This window comes from Pseudophryne corroboree, chromosome 3 (assembly GCF_028390025.1).
Source record: "Pseudophryne corroboree isolate aPseCor3 chromosome 3, aPseCor3.hap2, whole genome shotgun sequence".
Lineage (NCBI taxonomy): Eukaryota > Metazoa > Chordata > Amphibia > Anura > Myobatrachidae > Pseudophryne > Pseudophryne corroboree.
In genome coordinates, this window is record NC_086446.1 from 457,762,941 (window position 1) to 457,786,199 (window position 23,259).

The following is a 23,259-nucleotide window of genomic DNA, read 5'->3' on the forward strand; positions in this document are numbered from 1 at the left end:
AACAGCATTCTAGACTAGAGAATACAAGACTTGGAGAAGAGTTGCGAACTACAGACCAAGAAGAAAGCAGACTTAGTACTAGTAGCAAAATAGGACTCATGACTAGAATAAGGCTAACATCTTTTGGAGAGTAAATGGCCATGAAACACATGATACAGCATCACTAATGACATTACAGAACATGATGTTATGGAAACAGAATGCATAGATAGCAACTCCTACAAGGAGTCATGGTTATAGCTAGTTCTCTTCTGAAGCCTTGTGGGAAATGTTATACGACTGCTTTTGTGTGTGACTGATAATCAGTATAGCGTAATGTACTGTAGATGCCATAGACAATGACTCTCCACTACTGACCATCGTCCAATGCTGTCCTTTACTTTGAAATCTCAAGAATTACCTATGCAGGCAGTTGTCTTTTTATCCCACGTTGCCAGTTTATTAGTATGGTTAGTTAGTAAAGAGACAAGAGAGAGCAGTAAGATCAGCATATCAGTGTAATTGTAGGGCAATCTACATTACTGCTAACATGTCACCTTATAATGTTACCTACCTGCTAATGGTGGTCCCACCAAGATAGTAACACTTTCAAGGATGGTGAAAAGTCCAAAGGCTCCAGGGAATCTCTTCATTCCCACTGTATCCATCAATACCTGGAATACTAGAGATCCAATTACACTCATAGAGACACCATATAGTGCACAATAAACCAGAAGAGAGGGGAAGGATGCAGAGACTGCACATACAAGGTTGCTGAGTCCATTTATCATAACTGCTCCACTAAATAGGTAAATTAATCGTCCAGAAAATACTCGCTGCTGTGACACAATTCCGGCCACTGGACGTGCAAAGATATTGATGAAGCCAATTAGAGAGAGAAGCAGTGCAGCTGTTGACTCTTCTATCCCACTGTGGGTAGCGTATGGTACCAAGTAGAAAAGTGGCAAGACAAAGCCTAGAACCATCCAAGTGACACCTATTGTGTAAATCTGATATCGTCTATGTCCAAGCAGTAGGTCGAAAGCCATGTATTTCTGTAGGCCTTTACCTTTTTCCATCTCTGCACCACTAATGGCCCCATTGGCTTTTGAGGAAGAAACATTCTTATCAGGAGCAGCTGGTGGCATTTTAACTGGTCTCATCAAAGCACCACATACACAACAGTTGAGCAATACTCCTCCAAATATCATAAAAGAACCTCTCCATCCCACTGCCTCCAAGAGATGTTGAGATGCCAGTGGCCAGAGAGCCATGCCTATGGAGGCCCCCGTAGAGGCCAGAGAATTGGCCAAAGTCCGGCGTTTGATGAAATAATAGCCAAGCACTGTGACTGCAGCTTGGAAGCTGAAACAGAGTCCTAAACCTGAGTGATAGAAAGTCAATTTAGACAGGTAACAATGTATTAAGCAAAGTTTTAGGCGGACTATACAATGAAAAATGTTTTTAGATTATCTGATTGTGGAACTGGAAATATTTAACGGACATGAATCATTCGTTTTGTAAAATAATAATCTGGGGTACCAATCACAACCTTCTTATTTACTGATACACCACGACAGAATTTGTTTCAAGAAGGTTGCTGCACTCTGCAATACAAACTGTATCTGATGAGAAATGGAGTAGCTTAAGGAGCCTGTACATCATACCACAATTAAGGTTCTTTTTAATGTTTTAAAAAAATATTGAAAATTTGAAGTTCTAGCGCCATTCATTAAACTAGTAACACAGAAGGTATTACTGATATATCCTGGTTACAATACAGCCACGATAATTTCCATACTCCCCATACTTTTAATACTTGTTTTCAAAAATTAAGGTACTTGATCTGATGGTTTAACAAGTAAAGAAGGCAGACAGCACTGTAAGAGAATAATAGTACTTTGTTAAGAAAGAAAACGGGGCGTGCTACCTGTAATAATAAACCAAAATGAAACCTGTAAAACCTGCAGCCTTTTATTTACATGTCATAATAATTTTAATTTTTCAGAATTAGGCCAACAGAAAGCGCTGACCTTACAGTACCTTGTAAATGTGCCACTATTATTCTGTAAATGGAAGGAGGGGTGTGGGGGTGTAGTTTGAAAAGAAAAAAATGTGGAGCTATAGGGACTCATGTGTGCGCCTTTGGTGTGTGTAAAATACGCATTTCCATGCCTCAAAAGTTTTTTGCACTTACGGTGCGGAACGAGGTTGGAGGGGCATGTCAGCATAGACCACATACATGGGCATAGCTACAGAGGGTTCAGTGGATGCTATTGCTATGGGGCCCTATACCCATGTCATAAAGTTGTCTACCAATTCCCAGAATTGCTTGTTAAGCAATTAGTTTTGGACTGCTGTCCTGTCTGAAAAGGAAGAATTAGCACTAGATTGTAATCTCTGTCTCTCCCTCTGAGTAAAGCTCCACACTGATATGATCCATCTCCTGAAGAACACTGCAGTGTGACATAATATGATCTGAGGGAAGACTGTAATGTGGCATAAAATTAACTTGTGACACAAATTTTGCACGGTATGAACTGGGAACACTAGGGTGGGGGCACTGTCATGCTGCATAATATGAATTGGGGGTACTGTAGTGTGGCACACTATGAACTGGGGGCACTGTAATGTGGCATAACATGAACTGGGGCACTGTAGTGTAGTACAAAATGAAGTGGGGCATTTTAATGTAGCACAGTATGAACTGGAGGCAATATAGTGTAACATAACATGAACTTGGGTTACTACAGTGAGATATAATATGAACTAGGGTCACTAAAGTGTGGCATAGTATGAACTGGAGGAACTACAATGTGGCATAATGTGTACTGACAGCACTTTTCTGTAATGTGCTTTTTTCTGCACTGTTGTGTCTGCTGAGGGCCGCCAAGAGATCTGTCATGCCATGTTGTGAATATTGGGACCCTCTGCAGAGCGATGTTCTCTTGGTGGTGTGATCCTCCCATCCCCTCGGTGCCCCTAAGTCTGCTTTAACAGATAAATATGTGGATAGTATTGCATTATGTAATCCAATGCAAGAAGATTGCTTTTTTTTTTTGCTCTTTTTTTGTGTGAAGCTGGCTTGAAATCTGTGTATTCACAACATTGGAATTAGGCCCTCATTCAGCATCAATTGCAAATGCAAGTCTGGTTTTACGCGTTTGTTACTAGGTACCTGTGAACACAGTAGTGATTGCATTTAGCAATGAAAAAAAAATGAGTGGTGAAGGCATGTCAGTGGGATGGGTACGCAAATTCTGCAATGCAGGGCATGTAGTTTGTGTGATGTGGGCGTTGCAATAGCAATATATGGGAAACAGATTGCAGAAATTGCAAACTCTTCAATCGCATAGGCTGAGTAGCTCTAGAGCAGGCATTCCCAACCACGGTCCTCAAGGCACACCAACAGTGCAGGTTTTAGTGATATCCAGGCTGCAGCACAGATGGTTAAATCAAAATAGCTCAGCTACTAATTAAGTCACCTATGCTGAAGCCTGGATATCACTAAAACCTGCACTGTTAGTGTGCCTTGAGGACCGTGGTTGGGAATGCCTGCTCTAGAGCATGGGTTGTCAACCTGTGGCTCTCCAGCTGCTGTGGAATTACACATCCCAGCATGCCCTGCCTCAGTTTTAGCATGCCTTATTAGCAAAACTGTGGCAGGGCATGCTGGGATGTGTAGTTCCACAGCAGTTGGAGGGCCGCAGGTTGAAGACCCATGCTCTAGAGCAGTGGTTCTCAAACTCGGTCCTCAGGACCCCACACAGTGCATGTTTTGCAGGTATCCCAGCAGGTGCACAGGTGTATTAATTACTCACTGACACATTTTAAAAGGCCCACAGGTGGAGCTAATTATTTCACTTGCGATTCTGTGAGGAGACCTGCAAAACATGCACTGTGTGGGGTCCTGAGGACCGACTTTGAGAACCTGTGCTCTAGAGCTACACAAATTGGAAGTACTGATGGCAGCAGCAAACGTTTTGATGGTCAAGCTAATAATTGCAAAATCACAGGCAGCTGATGGTGTTTACAGTGATACAGGGAATGCTGTTTAGTGTGCTGCATGACTAATTAAACAAATTAGGTTTCAGAAATCCACAGAATAACACTTTTCTTTACGTATGTATGTTGTTATGTGTATGCTCATTTTAGCACAGTGTTGCGCATAACATTACTATTGTAAGCAACACGTTACTTTAGCATTTTACATGTACTGTATGCACATGTATGTATTGTTTTTACACCAAGACCCTTAATGCCTGCCTAACATTATTCTGACAGAATAGAACAAGAAACAAACCACTTATGTATAAGACAAGAGCTGCGTCTATTCTCGGAATTTTTAATGAATATATGCAATTTTGCATTTGCAGCTATGCATGCAATGGGAGTGGGCTAGATTTGCAATGTGGTTGTATAATTGCAGGTAAAATTGTGGATTTGGCTAGAGGTCTTTGCAGGATTGCGGTTGCATTCACAATCAGTGTGCGTTCAGTCGCAATTGCAATCCATGCTGAATGAGGGCCTCGATTCTTTACACTAGAAAATTGCACAAGTACAGGAATGTTATAATTCTAGAGTGAGCCACGCACATTGGTGTATCAGTAACAGGAGCAGGGTATGCAGAGCACACGGGCCTCTGGGTCCAAGGGACCCACTCTGCACAAACTACACCAATTAAACGGGTGTGGTATGGAAGGTAGATAGTAACTAGCTCGACAGCGTCTATGTTGACCACTATTGGTCGACAGTAACTAGGTCGACAGGGTTTCTAGGTCGATAGGTTCTCTAGGTCGACATGTTCTAGGTCGACAGGTCAAAAGGTCGACATGAGTTTTTGCTGTTTTTTTGGTGTCGTTTTCTTCGCAGAGTGACCGGGAACCCCAATTAGTGCACCGTGTCCCCTCGCATGGCTCGCTTTGCTCGCCATGCTTCGGGCAAAGTGCCTCGCTTCGCACGGCACAGATTACCGTTCCAATCGTAGTCCACCTGAATCATTAAGTATGAAAAGGTTCAAAAAGAGGGGAAAAAATTGTGAAAAACTCATGTCGACCTTTTGACCTGTCGGCCTAGAGACCCTGTCAACCTAGAAACCCTGTCAACCTAGTTACTGTCGACCTAGACACTGTCTACCTAGTTACTCTCGACTCAGAGACCAGATCCCCAATGAAACATGAGTACCTTCTGCTATGATATTTTCCCTGACAAATGTGCATGCACAGTAAAGGAATCACCAGGGGAAATAGCCTCCATGATTGAGGCACCAAATTTACTGTAGATTGTTTTAAGCTCGGCATGAAAAGATCTGTGTAATATTGTATGCACTGTATATAAAATAATAATGCAACTAACAACATGAAAATTCCCATGTAATTAATTTATACATTTTGGGAATGACAAGTAATACTGGTTTACCTACTTTTCTACCTCACCCTTTTCTGACTATAGGCTGTCAGGACAATCTCTTTCATGGTGGGCAGCCCTGTGCTACATTTACAGTACATAGCAAAAAATAAATAAAAATATAATAATGGAAGAATTCCACTCCAATGTAAACATCTAAAAGTCTAGAGTTACATATATTGCTGCCATTTTTTCGTTATTCATTCATAGCAGTGACTTGGAATGCTGGAGAAACTTCATAAATATGGCAGCGTTCACTAAACAATTTATCCATTATTTTAAAACTGGGCTACTTATATAAAGAAACAGTAAGATAGTGCACATCCTCCTGTAGTATAACATGTCAAACATATATTTTATGTTTTTTTATGTTTACATCTTAGGATGTGTACACACGGTGAGATATTTTCTTTCGATTTTGACTATATAGTCAAAATCGCAAGAAAAGTTAGTGCAGATCGCAAGGTGAAAGTCACCTTGTGATCCCGATTTGATCCCGATGCGCGGTCCCGCCAGGTCGGCATCGCAAGAAAAGATAGACTGTGCAGGCAAGTCAATCCTTGCTAGATCGGTGTACTATCTAGTTCATCTCACGTGTCAATGACATCTCACATAAGCCAAAATCTCACATGAGCCAAAATCGTAAGTACACATAGTCCATATCTCAAGAAAAGTTAGTCAAAATCGGTGGTGCTGGGCTCCAGGGAGTTCAAGGGAAATCGCAAGTGAAAATCGGGCATAGCAAGGATCTCACCGTGTATACACACCCTTAGAAGTCGTAATGGAAGCAAGTCTGCCCTGTGGGTTGTAAATATTAGGGATGCTATTGCAAGAAAATATAGTGATTAAGTACTTACCTCCAACAAGTCCAGCACTCAGGTACAGGTGAACTATGTTCTTAGAGAAGGAGCTGGAGACTAAGCCAACTCCACAAAGAATACCACCAACCATTACCGTTACTCTGCAGCCAAACCTTTCTACCATGATGCTGCATAAAGGACCTGTATGGAAGGCAAATATTGTCAAGAAAAGTAATAATAAAAATAAAATAATTATATGTAACATTTCTCAGATTTTTTCCTTGCCAAGTAACTCATTATATCTGTGATTTCTTGTCTTTTATACCCACTTACCTCTGAAAATCCTTACTAATGGGCATATTTATCAATATTATTTTTGCTAAAATAATGTGAAAATGGGTGTTTTCACACTTTTTCACATTATTTTAGTATCAGGAATATATGAAAGGGCAATTGGAGGAGAATTTGTAAAATAATAGGTGGCTAATACAGTTTAAAATCAGAAAAAGCAAAGGTCCCAAGCATGTATGCGCCACTACACATTTAAGGATTAAGAGACATCTAACTTAGGGGGTGATTCAGACCTGATCGTTGCTGTGCATTTTTCGCACAGCAGGCGATCAGGGACTAACTGTGCATGGATATGCACCGCAATGCGCATGTGTGTTGAACAGCAACAAAAGGCATCGCCGGTCAGCGACAGGATGGTGCTAAAAATTCGATCGCATAGACGTTCGCAAGGTGATTGACAGGAGGAAGCCGTTTGAGGGTAGTAACTGACCGTTTATTGGGAGTGTCCGGAAAAACGCAGGCGTTCCCAAACTTTTTCAGGGAGGGTGTCTGACGTCTGCTCCGGCCCCGATCAGCCTCTTCTCATCGCACTGTAGGGTTAAGTCCTGGGCTGCGCAGAGACTGCACTGGATTTTAGCAGCTCGGCGTACACATAGGATTGCACACTTGCACGGCAAATTTGCACTCCACCTGGAGGTGGCGACTATCCAAACGCAGTACAGCAAAGTTAGCAGCCCAGCGATCAGGTCTGAATCACCCCCTTCATTTGCTATGGTTGCTGTCTGGGATACAGTTGTATATATTGTAACGGGTTTAATTGTAGAATAGATAGCCCTAATATTTTATAATGCATGTTTCTAAGGTATACAGTATATATTTATTTTCATACCTCACACTTGATTTGGTCAGTGTGAAATCTAAAGGACATCACTCACTTCTGATTCTTATAGGATTCTCTGCTGCATTTGGGAAGGTTGAAGACTCTTTTTCTCATACATTACATTCCCTGGGTCTCCATGGCACTGTCTAATCCTGATTCTCTCTCTCTCCCTCTCCTGTTCTCTGGCTTCTACATCCTCTAGGGTATGGTTCACTAGATCTGCATTAAAAAGGACTACAGTCAATAGGTCGATATGGACATGTCACCACTGGGCATTGGGCAGGTTGCCATTCCCAATTGTAGTCAGTGTGGATGGTAAAGGATGAAAAAGTTGAAAAAAAGGTTAACACCCCAAAAAAACAAACCAACAACTTGTGTCAACTATATGTGTGTCAACAACGGTCATGTCAACCTTTTAAACCTGTCGACATTTTGTACTGTGTACATTTTACATGTCTACCTTTTGACCATGTCAACCTTTTGTACCTGTTGACCATTTGGGGTCAACCTATTGACTGTAGAGCTTCTTAATGTAGATCTATCAACCAGATACCCTTACTCTATTAGTTGGAGTACCACAAGGCAGAGTCCTAGGTCCTTTGCTCTTCTCTATCTGTACCACTTCTGAAATCGTGTGAATTTCTATCTACCCTCTCGGGATCGCTTACTATCTGTGCTGGACTGCATTACACAGAACTATTACCCCTATAATATATTTTTAGATGCAGCTGGTAGAATCATTTTAATCGTAAAAGATCCTTCTACCTCTGCTCTCCTCTGTCTTTCATTACATCTGTATGTTGCCAAATACAATATAAAATAGTTCCCTTAACATGCAATGCCATTAAGAAAACTGCACTAACATCACATCTCTCATCTATTATTATTATCCTTTATTTATATGGCGCCACAAGTACAACTATCTACACTCATTACCTATTTACATATACTTACTACCATTCAAACTTGCTGTCTCAATTCGCTAATATACATTTCATGGCACTAAGGGGCCTACATTTCCCAAATGTATGTACAGGAGACAGCAGCAGATATTGGAGAAATGTGCTCCGGTTTCCTGTTTTTGTTCACAGAAGCGGATACTATGGGGTAAGTTTTTTTTTTTTAAATGTACCAAGCTCTAGAATGCGATACATTCCGGATCTTAGCCCCAGTAGCTAACCGAGGCCAAGGAGAGAGAGAGAGCAAATGAGTGTTTGCCCAAACTGCACATGTGCAGTACCGCTGTTGGCTCCCGAAGGAGAAGTGAAGCGGTAGCATTACCAGTCACTTCACTTCTAACACACAGCAGGGAGTCCCCTGACCCTGCACTGTTTTTTTAATATGCACGTGTGAACCAATTTCTTATTGACACGATAAATGGAGAAAATAAATTATTATAGGGTCTAAGACCTGATAATTAGTAAATATGCGCCTTAACCTCATGACTCAAGCTCATATTGTCATATAGATTTTAAGCTCGCTCTTAGCTTTGTTAATATCCATTCTAATTTTTTTATTTTGCGGATATGCTTGCGCTATTAAATACGTTTTATGGCCCTGACCTCATTACGGGATATTGCGAATCACAGCATGCCATGATGACGTAACTTGCATTGTCCCAGCCAATGGATCTTCCGGAGGTAAGGTATGCTATTATTAACATGTATTATGTATTTATTTTCCTTTTGCACTCCAACTGGCTGCCTATGTGCTCTTAGTAACAATAAACAGCAGTTATTTTTCATATGATAAGAAACAAGTAATAATATTTACTTACTTTGAGATTAGGCAAACTCGATTGTAGTATACTTACTGCATTACATATAGCATTTACTTTATATATTAATACTGGTAAGTAAACTTGGTCAACAGTGTTAAAAAAATCCTTTGGGGCCTTGGATGTTGGTGACACCCCTTCTTGCTTGTTGCAGTGTATGTCCTCCAGCTTGCTTAAAGACAGGAATGATGTGTATAGGGGAAAAAATTCTATGCATGTATAGATTTGCCTGAAATATCTTTGTTTCTTTTTAATTTTACTAGTAGCAATACGATGTACATTTCTCTTACATCCTAGAGGATACTGGGGTCCATATTAGTACTATGGGGTATAGACGAGTCAACTAGGAGCCATGGGCACTTTAAGAATTTGATCGTGTGGACTGGCTCCTCCCTCTGTGCCCCTCCTACCAGACTCAGTTTAGAAAATGTGCCCGGAGGAGCCGGTCACGCTTGGGAAGCTCCTGAAGAGTTTTCTGCATTTATTTTCTGGTTTTTATTTTCAAGCAGGTCTGGTTGGTACCAGACTGCCTGCTTTGAGGGACTTAGGGGGGGTGCGGCCCAACCTCCCTAGGGTTATTGGGCCCGTTCCCCTCTGATAGCTCCTGAGGGTCCTATTTGCAAGCCCCACCACGGCGAGCGTACAGACCCGCAGCACGCCGTCTCCCCTAACAGAGCCAGAAGTCAGAAGAGTGGTGAGTAGGTGGCCGATGTCCCGGTTAGCGCGTCGCCGGCTGTAATGGCTGCACAAGGGTAGGAGCGCAGCGCTGACATGCAGGCTGCGCTCCAGGCTTCAGAGACACTGTGTGACCGCTGTGAGGGGCGGGCTGAAGCCACTAATGATACCCACACTGGCAGTACACTACAGGGGTTTTAACCCACTGTAGAACTGAATATTTACCTCAGCCGCTTCACTATGGGGGTCATTCCGAGTTTTAGCAGCCGTGCAAACGCTAAGCCGCCGCCTTCTCTGAGTGTTTCTTAGCTTAGCAGAAGTGCGAACGAAAGGATCGCAGAACAGCTGCAAAATATTTTCGAGCAGTTTCTGAGTAGCTCCAGACCTACTCCTAGCTTGTGATCACTTCAGCCTATTTAGTTCCTGTTTTGACGTCACAAACACGCCCTGCATTCGGCCAGCCACGCCTGCGTTTTCCCAGGCACGCCAGCGTTTGTATCTGACACGCCTGCATTTTTTAACACACTCCCAGAAAACGGTCAGTTACCTCACAGAAACACCCACTTCCTGTCAATCACTCTGCAGCCAGCAGTGCGACTGAAAAGCGTCGCTAGACCTTGTGTGAAACTGCATCGGCTTTTGTAAAAGTACATTGCGCGTGCGCATTGCGCCGCATACGCATGCGCAGAAGTGCTGATTTTTAGCCTGATCGCTGCGCTGCGAACAACGGCAGCTAGCGATCAACTCAGAATGACCCCCTATGAGCGGATCCAGCAGCTCACCAGCGTCATTTTCCCTCTGCAGCTATACACAGGCAGATAGGCAGGGAAGCGCAGCTCCTCCGCAAGGACTCCAGAACACCTCAACGGTACCAGGGGGTGGAGCAATATTTGGTGTACTAAGCCCTATTAAGGATACTTAGTTTGCGACCCAGTTAAACATGTTCTTTAGCTACAGGGGTGCTGTGTGCCTGGCTCCATTATACTTTGTGTCTCCCTGGAAGGGCTCTGTGTGGGTTAACTGTGCTTTTAACCTATATTAGTGTGTGTGTGTGTGTGTTCTTTTACATTTACTATGTCAAAGGAGTGTTTATAATGCCCAGCAGAGTGTTTTTCTCAATCTGGGGGATCACTGCAGTGTACTCAGGATAGTACACATTCTCAGGCTAGTGGATCTGAACCAGTATGGTTAGATTCATTAAAAGGTATGATTTCAAATATTCCGAATAATTTATCTCAAAATGAGGAGACGCAACGCTTAAGACAATCTGTTGATGACCTCATGATCAGAGTCATTCCAGCGTGGCAGACCCCTGCCATTTGTCCACAGAAGTGTACTCTGGCCCAAATAATGCAGGCTGATACAGATGATGATGTATCTGACCCAGGGGAGGGGGAGGTGAACTCAGTGTGGGGGGGGGGGGGAATGGATGCAGCTTTGTCACAGGGAATACAGGCCCTGATAGAAGCTATTAGAGATGTCCTGCACATTCCTGATAAGGTGTCAGAGGTCGAGGAGGAATCTTATTTTAATGTGAAAAATAAATCCTCAGGTATTTTCCCTGCAGCTAAGGAATAATGGGGGTAATTCCAAGTTGATCGCAGCAGGAAATTTTTTAGCAGTTGGGCAAAACCATGTGCACTGCAGGGGGGACAGATATAACATGTGTAGAGAGAGTTAGATTTGGGTGGGGTGTGTTCAATCTGCAATCTAAATTGCAGTGTAAAAATAAAGCAGCCAGTATTTACCCTGCACAGAAACAAAATAACCCACCCAAATCTAACTCTTTCTGCACATGTTATATCTGCCTCCCCTGCAATGCACATGGTTTTGCCCAACTGCTAACAAAATTCCTGCTGCGATCAACTTGGAATTACCCCCTAAATTCCCTATTTGAAGCAAATTGGGTAAATCCTGACAAGAAGTTTCAGGTCCCAAAACGGTTACTCAACTCCTTCCTGTTTCCTCAGGATGATAGGAAAAAATGGGAAAACCCACCGATAGGTTTCTAGGCTGTCACGTAAGATAGTTTTACCTGTTCCTAGGGCAGCTTCATAGAAGGATGCTGCAGACCGCAAGATTGAGACCACTCTCAAATCACTGTACACAGCTGCGGGGGTGGCCCAGAGACCCACTATAGCTTGTGCATGGATCTCTAGGGCCATTGTAAAATGGTCAGGTAATCTACTTGACGGGTTAGATTCCTTATCTAGGGGGGAGATAATTTTACTCCCACAGCATATACAGGATTCTGCTAACTTTATGGTGGAAAAGAAAGAGATCACAAAACGGAGACCGTTTGTGATAACCCGGCGCTGTAATAGTATAAATAGTTATATATTTGAGATGTTTCAGCAGCTAAGCATAAACAACTTGCCAGGTTGCAACGTTAAAATCTAGAGAGAAAAAAAGGAGGGGAGTATGCTTTGCGCTTGAAACAATATATCAAAAATTAGATGTGCAGTCGGACAAAGAAGATAGACTCAGTACAACTTCAAAATGATAATAAAAAAACACTTTTATGGTATCAATTAAAGCAGAGTATGCCACATATAGAATGAATTAAAATAATGACAGTTTTACAATTTGTTAGATAAACTAAACTGAAAATAAAAATAAACATAAGAATAAAAATAAAACAGTTAAATGATTATATTCAAATGGTGATAATAAAAAAATCACAACACTGGCGTCCCAGTGTATTATTTTGGGTTTGTAATTCCCGCAGGGATAATTAACAGTCTCACAGTCTCAGATATTAATATATTAATATAGTTCTTTAAAGGAAAGGTGCAATCTGTAATTAATGCTCCCGTGCTGGTTCCTGCGTTAGTGTAGAAACAGGGTCCTCATTAGATGAAATACACGAGGAGTAATAATGTGTGCTTTATTTCCTGTTATAATTACAGCTGGTAGTTGCCGTCTTTCCCGGTAAGGTTTTGTTAATTATAAATATAGCAGCAATGTTCAATTTAGATGGATTTAGCCGCCGTGAACAAACTACTGGGAACAGGTGTTAGGCCCCACAGCGGGGGTCACACAGAACTCACCCGACCAGTGTTTATACAGCCGTGCGGCAATGATGAATCCAGCGTGCGGCAAAAAGCTGTGACCGAAGCTGTCACGGTTATGCTGAGCTGCGGACTGGGTCCTTTCGGCGGGTATCACCAAGTGAGAAGTGTATCGAGAGTGGGCGTCAATGCGTTTCGTCTCCTAGCAACGGAGACTTCCTCAAGACGGATACTTCCCCTCTCCATGATCACAAATATATACCTGTCTGATTGCTTTCATGGCAATCAGTTGTGGTTAATTGATACTTAAAATTATTATAAACGATTAAACACAAAATAAGAAACATACTGGAGGTATAAATGTAATAAAATTCATATACAAGTAATATTCTAAGATACTAACCATATGTACTGAGTCAATCTTGTATAGTTTACTAAAATGTAGACTTAATGATTTAATTATTTAATTAGGATCAATTTGGACTTCAATTGTCAAAGTCCATCTGGGTTTTTGTATCACTTAGTATCTGTATGCTTTGTAGCTTCTGATAGTAAACCCACGGATCATGTGTAGATGTTTGTTTTATATTGATATAGTACTTAATGAATAAATTGTGAATAGAGCTACAATAGCCAGTATTTTATTTTAAAAGACCAGACAAAAAAGATGAAAGAATAATGAAAAACTAATAAATAAAAAATAAATATATAAATGTATAGTTTACTAAAATGTAGACTTAATGATTTAATTAGGATCAATTTGGACTTCAATTGTCAAAGTCCATCTGGGTTTTTGTATCACATAGTATCTGCATGCTTTGTAGCTTCTAATAGTAAACCCACGGATCATGTGTAGATGTTTGTTTTATATTGATATAGTACTTAATGAATAAATTGTAAATAGAGCTACAATAGCCAGTATTTTATTTTTATTTTAAAAATATATGGGCCGCTTCGAAGAGGAGTACATCTGGGGCGGCCCATATAGAGAGAACCTGGTTCTCTATGGCCGTTACATAGACGACTTGTTCATTATTTGGAAAGGGGGTCACCAACAAGCACTTAATTTTGTTAATTTTTTGAATGACAACTCTTATAATTTAAAATTCACTTATAATTTTGATTTCTTCACTACTCACTTTCTTGATATCACGTTCTCAATTGACAATGACAAAATTATATCTACCAACTATATTAAACCGGTAGGTACAGATAATTACCTACACAATTGGACCCCACAAAGTCGGCTCAGGCCCGACCACCCCAGGGCAGCACACCATTGAAATACTAAAGTGTTAATATGTGTTAAGAAAGAAGCAGAAGCTATGGGTTAGAAAGTGCTACAAAAATAAGGGTGTTAATAAAATACTCAAAAGAGTAATGTTAGTGAAAAAATAGGAGTGTTACATGTCACTAACATTACTCTTTTGAGTATTTTATTAACATCTACGTTTCATATCAAGCCCTGGACCTATGCTTAGATAGGGACCTCCAGTAATAGAGCAGCCGTGAAGTGGCCTGGAGGCTTATCATATCTTTTGCAAAACATATGTAACGAAGAGCTCTAAATTTCCTATTATTACATAGTATATAGCTCTTCTTACTAACAGCCAGCAGAGTGCGTGGGAAAAATCCCTTTTGTATTTCTTACATTATGCCACATACTGCAAAGGCCCTCAGACATTATGCCACACACAATAATGCACATGACACAATATGCACACACTGTAATGCCCCCGACACATTATGCCACACACCGTAATGCCTGTGACACATTATGACAGGAATCGCAATGCCCGTTATACATTATGCTACACACTGCAATGCCCCTGATACATTATAGCACATACAATGTCTGTGACACAGTATGACACACACCGCAATGATCCTGAGACATTATACCACATACCACAATGTCCGTGATATAGTATACAACACACCGTAATGCCTGACACATTATGACACACACCGCAATGTCCGTGATACATTATGCCACACACCGTAATGCCCATTACACATTAAGTTCTACAGTAAGGCTTCTAATTACTTTTAAATTACTTGCTCATTGCCAGGGGTTTCATGCTCTTGGTTCCATGCACGGTGCCAGGGATTTTCATGCTCAGGGTGTCATGCTCGTTGCCAGGGGTTTCATGCACTGGGTGTCATGCTCGTTGCTAGGGGGTAGTGCTTGTTGCTAGGGCCGTGCTCCCAGTGCCACATATGCCCCCAGTGCCAGATATTCCCCCACAGTGCCAGGTACATGCCCCCAGTGCCAAATATACCTCCCTAGTGCCACATATGCCCCCAGTGCCAGATATTCCCCCACAGTGCCAGATACATGCCCCCAGTGTCAAATATACCCCCCCCCCCAGTGCCACATATGCCCCCAGTGCCAGATATTCCCCCTCAGTGCCAGATATTCCCCCACAGTGCCAGGTATATGACCCCAGTGCCAGATATTCCCCCACAGTGCCACATATGCCCCCTCAGTGCCTGCTCCCCCCAGTGCCAGATATTCCCCCACAGTGCCAGGTATGTGCCCCCAGTGCCAGATATTCCCCCACAGTGCCACATATGCCCCCTCAGTGCCTGCTCCCCCAGTGCCAGATATTCCCCCACAGTGCCAGGTATATGCCCCCAGTGCCAGATATTCCCCCACAGTGCCAGGTATATGCCCCCAGTGCCAGGTATATGCCCCCAGTGCCAGATATTCCCCCACAGTGCCAGGTATATGCCCCCAGTGCCAGATATTCCCCCACAGTGCCACATATGCCCTCCTAAATGCCTGCCCCCCCCCGCTCCTTTGTGTTGGAGGGACACGGAGCGCATAGCGCGCGCATCTCCCGTGTCCCTCCTGGCTCTCCAGCGGGTCTAATAAAGGAAGTGCCGGTCCGTGAGCCAATCAGAGCTCACGAACGGTACTTCCTTTATTAGACCGGCCGGAGAGCCAGGAGGGACACGGGAGAGGCGCGCGCTGTGCCCTCCGTGTCCCTCCAACACAGCAGCGGAGGGAAGGAGACCGCAGATTGACATGTCAATCTGTACTAAATCAGTGGCGCCCCCGCAGCCCCTCGTCCCCAAGTCACCGCGAGGACTGCGGGGGCAGTAGTTACGCCTCTGGCCCCTACCCATCCTCCAGTGGCAGTTTTGATGTCCCACGGATGGTAGGCGTCACCAGGTGTGGTGACACCTGATGCGCACTCTGCATTACTACCCCCCCCCCCCCCCTCACTCACCCCGCCGGAGCCGCGGGTGCCTGAAAAGGGGGCGTGACCTACTGTAAAGGGGCGTGGCCTCACAGATCTCCACTTCTCCTTCACTCTGGGGGGGCATGTCCAGCTTCCCCGGAGATGCTGGCTGCCCCCGGAGACTGTGCAGCGTGCAGTGCCCGGATCTTATCTGTGACAGGAGGATTATTACACTGCAGCACTCGGCTCCTGTCACTGCAGAAGAGATGGCAGTTTGGTGTCACCCCTTCTGAAGGTGACCCCTGGGTGCGGGCCGCAGCCCCCACACCTGCCTTCTGACGCCACTGGTTCTATCGTCTGCTCAGTATGTAGCATACTTGCCTACTTTTGAAAAAAATATTTCAGGGAGATTGTGAAAGTAACACCTATCAGTGCGGACGTGTACTGCTACATCTGAGAGACGTGTCATGAAAATTACTTACATCCAGGGCCGGTGCAAGGTTTCTCGGCACCCTAGGCAAAAGTTCTGCCTACTGCCCCTTCCCCCTAACCAGCCTTCAGGTGAAAAGCATACTGCTGCCCTCCCCCAACCCCAGCCTGTTGCATGGCTGCTCTCTTCTCCCCATCTCCATAGTCTGTGTGGATTCCTGCTGCTCTCACCCCATTTCCCCTACTCTTTTAAATGTCTTCTGTTCTATCCCCTCCACCATCTGTGTGCATGCTGCTGCTCATCCACCCCAGATAGTGTGCATGCCTGCTGCTCATCTCAGCACCCGCCCCCCAAGACTGCTGCTCTCCCCCTCTTTCCTTATCAAATGCGGACAGTGCACTGTGCAGCCACCTTACCTGCAGGCTGCGATGCAGAGATGGGACTGAGTAGTCTGTGAAAGAACCTGGAATGAAGAGCAGCACCGCATGTCACCCTGCAATACAGGAGCTTGGCAGTCGTGGCTACTGCAGATACGAGTACTGGGGGGATTGCGGCGGTTGTGAGAGGTAGGACCACGCTACCTTTTTCATGCAGCTGTAACAGGCCGCACCCTCAGGTCCCGGTGCCCCTAGGCAGCTGCCTAAAGATGCCTAGTGGAAGCTCCGGCCCTGCTTACATCCAAATGTAAATGATCCCCAAAGTTAGTAAGATCTACTTGAAGAAAAGACACTGATATTTTGCAGGATCTGTTTGTGTGTTATGTTTTACAAGAGCTTCCATATACTGTAAGTAGCCTCGAGAAACCTTATTTAAAATGCATGTAGCCATAGGGAGTATTGTGCTTTATAACCAATGCAGAGAAAAGGCACTGATGATCCCATTTCAATGTATATATCTCGTTTTCTTTTTTCCCCCCAAGAATGTAACAGCTATATGATGGGGGTAAGGTGCAATCAGGGAGATTGATGGACTATTCAGGGAGTGAGGGAGATTGATGCTATTTCAGGGAGTCTCCTGCAGCATGAGGGAAGGTAGGCAAATATGGTATGTTTAATATGCATGCAAGGGGTGGATAGTGGAGTGGGCTTGGGGCCCGATTCAGGTAGGATCGCAATAGGCGGTCTAACGCAGAAATCACGAAAAGGATGTGGGCGCCCGCAGAAAATGTGTCTTCATATTATTTACAGTCATTTTGGATTATTAGTGAAGCAGCACAATGCAATGCAGCTGTGGAATGGTATGCAGTCAGCATACCAATAGTTGGGATACCGACACCGAGATCCCGACAGGGCCACCATACCGCTGCCGGTATACCGGTGAGGTAGGTGATTTCCCCTCTATGGATGTCCACGACACCCATAGAGGGAGAAGAGAATCATTCCGCCGCTTGGTATGCCGATGTCGGGATCCTGACGTTCGGCATCCCGGCTGGCGGGATCTCATACCGAGACCTCCGGAACAGAGGCGGAACTACCGGCAGTGCAGGCAGTGCACTGCACTGGGGCCCGCCTCTGTCCAGGGGCCCAAGCATGTAATGAGTCAAACTGACTCATTACATGCCGCTGTGCGCTGCGGGCAACCGCTGCCCGCAGCGCACAGCCGCCCGGCGAAGAGAGGAGAGGAGCAGCGGTACTACAGACGGGGGAAGGAGGAGGAGGGAGGCTGAGAAGGGAGCCGCAGCAGCGCTTTGTTACTGGTGGAGGCGCTGCTGCTGCTGCCCCTCTGCTTCCCTATAGGCTGTCTTCCGAGAACAGCCTATAGGGAAGCAGAGGGGCAGCAGCAGCAGCGCCTCCACCAGTAACACAGCGCTGCTGCGGCTCCCTTCTCAGCCTCCCTCCTCCTCCTTCTCTCCAGCCCGGGAATCGTCTCTGACGCTGCACCGAGGAGCCTGAGCCAGCGGAGAGGGTAAGTATAATTCTTCTTTCTTTCTTTCTTTCTTTCTTTCTTTCTTTCCTTCTTTCCTTCTTTCTTTCCTTCTTTCTTGTGCCTGCCTGCCGCAATGTGTAAAAATGGGGGACTACTTGCCGCACTGTGTAAAAATGGGGGACTACCTGCTGCACTGTGTAAAAAGGGGGGACTACATGCCGCAATGTGTAAAAAGGGGGGCATACCTGCCGCAATGTGTAAAAAGGGGGGACTGCCTGCAGCAATGTGTAAAAAGGGGGGACTGCCTGCAGCAATGTGTAAAAAGGGGGGATTGCCTGCCGCAATGTGTAAAAAGGGGGGACTGCCTGCCGCAATGTGTAAAAAGGGGGGACTGCCTGCCGCAATGTGTAAAAAGGGGGAATCAGCCTGCCGCAATGTGTAAAAATGGGGGACTGCCTGCCGCTATGTGTAAAAAGGGGTAATCTGCCCGACGCAATGTGTAAAAAGGGGAATCTGCCTGCCGTAATGTGTAAAAAAGGGGGACTGCCTGACGCTATGTGTAAAACAGGGGGACTGCCTGACGCTATGTGTAAAAATGGGGAATCTGCCTGCTGCTATGTGTAAAAATGGGGAATCTGCCTGCCGTAATGTGTAAAAATGAGGACGCTGTCTGCCGTAATGTGTAACAAGGGCACGCTGTCTGCCGTAATGTGTAACAAGGGCACGCGGTCTGCCGTAATGTGTAACAAGGGCACGCTGTCTGCCGTAATGTGTAAAAAGGGCACGCTGTCTGCCGCTATGTGTAACAAGGGCACGCTGTCTGCTGTAATGTGTAAAAAGGGCACGCTGTCTGCCGTAATGTGTAACAAGGGCACGCGGTCTGCCGTTATGTGTAAAAAGGGCACGCTGTCTGCTGTAATGTGTAAAAAGAGGAATCTGTTCGCTGTAAGGTGTAAAAGGGTCTCTACCTGGTGTAGTGGTGCTACTGTGCGGCGTAATTTGAATAATGGAGACTACTGTGTTGGTATTATTTTGTGGCCACACCCCTTCCCCACGAAGCCACGCCACTATGTATTTTTGCGCGCGCCTACGGCGCGCACTGCCCCTGGGGTGGACTTGGATGGGGGGGGGCCCAAAGCATTTTGTCGCACCTGGGCCCACCGCTTGCTTGTTCCGCCACTGCTCCGGAATATGTGCAAGTGCCTGTGAGTCCTTAATATTCCTCAATTAACTTACACACAAAGAAGTGTCAAACTTCTGACATTATTACACACATACTTGCTCTTTTACAGAACTCTTCTTGCATGTTTGCATTTTGGAAATAGCAGTTAAGATAACAAAATAATCTCAAATAAAGAAAAAAAGAGAACAAGGTTGTTTAGTTTATTGTGTTTACCAAAGTAATGTGTATTTGTAATGTAGATGTATGAAACCATAATCTTATTAAAAAAAATGATGGCACTGAAAGATGTATGACATAACCATGGAGAGTACTATTATTACATGATAATTTGATAATTACAGGGTGCTATAAATAGGGACAGTACACATAATGTTAGACTATACACTGCACGCTATGGGGGTTATTCAGACATGAACGCAGAGGGCTGCATACGCACATGCTGGGAGCCGCCCAGCACAGGGCAAAGCCGCCCAGCATAAGTGAGGCCACCTCCCATTGCGTCCGCAATCTGATTGCGGACATATTGGAACTAAGGTTGACCCCTGGCGTCAGCTGGTCAGCAGCCATTTTATTGTTCAGAGTGGCTGCCTGTGATGTCACGCAGCCGCCCTGAAAAATAGTCCCGGACCACCCCCACTCGCCCCACCCTCCCCATGCTGCCCCACAAGTGCCTACCACTGTCAATCAAATTGCATTCGCATCTATCGGGGATTTGACTGCAATGTGCAATGTTTGCGAAATCGCCAAACTGCACTGTGAGGCGCATTAGCAGCAGGGTCTGAATGACCCCCAACATGTGTAATAGGAGGAAATTAGAAGCAGTGTATAGATGGTAAGGGTGACCTTTACAGCTACCTACAAAGTACATGTTTTTATGTTCATATTCAACTATATCCACAGCCAGGACCCAGAGAGCAGAGTACAGAGAGTACGAAGAAAAGTTTTGTTTACTAGGTTAAAAAGGTCATTCATGAATTGCATAATCGGATGCCATTAAGATGGTGGGAGTGAGTCTGCATATTATGAATATCAATTTAGAGAATCAGGGAGATATAATTGCTGAATAGGTGGTAAATAATAATCTGGACGTTACAGAGTAATGTTAAAGAGTCTCAAGCTGTTCATTTTATATCAAGTTAGTGATATTAATTGTTCCACTATGCTTTGCAGTTTGGGATGGAAGCTAAAATACCATATTGTGTGATTATGGCATGCCATTGAGAACAAGCATTCATTTGTTAATCCTGCATTAGCTAGTAGTCCATTGAGAAATATACACATTTGAGAGGAGATTTATCAAACAATGAGTACATTGATGATTATTTACAGTGCTGTGCGGAAGTCACTCTGCTTTGCCAAACAATCTTTGAACCCACATCATAATTTGCACACGTGTACCTATATATCCATCTGGTCATATGGGTTTATGGAGTTTACACCTGCACAGTGGCAGCTTGTATAAGAACAAGGGAGATGTACAGACTGACGCAAAGTGCACAGTAGGATCATTTGGGCGTTTTGCTTTAAAGTTCAGTTGCAGAATTATTTATTTATTAACAGATATTTATATAGCGCACACATATTCCGCAGCGCTTTACAGAGATTATTTGGCCATTCACATCAGTCCCTGCCCCATTGGAGCTTCCACTCTATGGGGCAGATGTATTAACCTGGAGACGGCATAAGGAAGTGATAAACCAGTGATATGTGCAAGGTGATAAAGGCACCAGCCAATCAGCTCCAATATGTAAATTAACAGTTAGGATCTGATTGGCTGCTGCCTTTATCACCTTGCACCCATCACTGGTTTATCACTTCCTTATGCCTTCTCCAGGTTAATACATCTGCCCCAGTATTCCCTATCACATATACACGGCACGCACACACACATTCACACTAGGGTCAATTTTGTCAGGAGCCAATTAACCTACCAGTATATTTTTGGATTACGCGGGGAGAATATACAAACTCCACACAATTAGGGCCATGATGGAAATCGAACCCATGACCTCAGTGTTGTGAGGTGCTAACCATTACACCATCCGTACTGATTATGATTTCAGTTTGTAGAATGAGATTTTCGTGTAATGAAATAAGGGAGTAGGAAGAGTGCAATTTTAAGGGTGCCGTTGCCATACCAAGGAGAGCAAAACCAGTTTCACTCAAAAAGGATTTATACTTTAAATGAAAGGGGTAGTTCTTAGTGTTAGGAAGTTGGACTTAGATGGTAAGTTTATAATTTAGCACAAGAATTTTCCTTTAAACATTGGTCGCTCTTCTGCTGTCTAGCGGCATCTCCTGAAAGCAAGCAAAAGGTGTGCATCTTACAGTGCTCTTATCAAACCATTAAGGCAAATCAAACATTTTGCTATATTCTTTTCGAAATGTTGTCCATCATGTGACTTCATTCTTCATTATTGGTAAAAAATAATAATTTTGTGGTAGTAAAACAACTCTTGAAAATATTTATGTAGATTTTTCTGGCTCCCTTACTTCCTATTTCTGATATCTCCACCATCATTATGGGTGATTTCAATATCATTGATAGTCCAAAATCTGCTGTTCATGACTCCAAAATACTCTCTCTTTTCTTTTTTCTCAGCCTCTCCCAATGTACTGACTCCTCTACTCATCAGGAAGGCCACTGCCTTGATCTTGTGTTCACCAGACTATGGTCAGTCTCTGAATTCACTAACACTCCTTTCCCTTTCTCAAATCACAACCTTATAACTTGCATGCTCTCCTCCATTACTTCAAACTGAAGTCCTCCAATCCACCTCAAACCCACAGAAAAATTAATGCTATTAATTTTTAAGACCTTTCCACCTCACTGCAACAACTGCTCTCAACAATTTCTGCATTCACTTCTCCTAAGACCGCTGTATCACACCTGAACCAGACTCTAGAAATAGCCCTTGATAAAGTGGCTCCAGCTACCCATCACACTACACATAGGCCTAGATGTCAACCATGGCACTCTACATTAACAGGACACCTACAACAACTCTCACATAAAGTTGAAAGTCAGTGCCATAAATCACGTACTCCAAGCAACTTCCTCACGTATAAGACTATCTACCACTCCTATCATAATGCCCTGGACACTGCCAAACAAACATATTTCCAAACTCTCTGCTGAAGCCTCTAACCCCAAGTGACTTTTTAATCCAACCCACCAGCTACTTATATTGTGCAAGATCTTGCTTACTACTTTAAAGGACAAGTGTCAGGAATCTGCATTTTGCATCACGTCACTTACCAGTGCTCTGATGTACTGGCCTCCGGGGGTCACATCTTCAGCCTGGCAGCGTATTCTATGATTGTCTGCAATGCGCAGAAACGCTCTCCAGTGTGTACCCTGCTTGCCATACAGCATGTACCCCGATGTATTCCCACCATCTCCAGAATATGGGCGCCGCCATGACACCTGCAGTCAGCTGACTTGGTGCTATCCACTCCTGAGCATTGGGCGCTCACATGATTTGATTCTCCAATCCCTGCTGACCAGGGGGTATATACTCAGAGTTCCTGCTCAGTATCATTGCCTTGAACAATGTGTCACATCCTGTGAACAAGCGGCTCCTGGCTGCAATCAGCTGTCTTTAGAGATTCCCCTGTGTATTATCCCTGTGGAACTACAGGTCCCAGCAGTCTCCAGTCTTCAATCTCCTGTTTCCAGTGATCTCCTATTTCTGGCATCTCCAAGTGATCTCCTGGTTCCAGTATTTCTGTAGAACTACAGGTCCCAGCAGTTTCCAATCTCCAGTTTCCAG

General features: G+C 44.1%; 1 protein-coding gene across 2 annotated transcripts in view; it reads right to left on the reverse strand.

The window, feature by feature from the left end:
* The window catches only part of SLC16A5 (solute carrier family 16 member 5), a 92,731-nt gene that overhangs the window by 3,874 nt on the left and 65,598 nt on the right, over positions 1-23,259 (reverse strand). For both annotated transcript variants that reach the window (XM_063960656.1, XM_063960658.1), the window contains exons 3-4: positions 6,243-6,386; positions 554-1,363 (exon numbers count right to left, since the gene is read on the reverse strand). In XM_063960656.1, the coding sequence (XP_063816726.1) occupies positions 554-1,363; positions 6,243-6,386 (954 nt within the window). The remainder of the gene's footprint in view (positions 1-553; positions 1,364-6,242; positions 6,387-23,259) is intronic.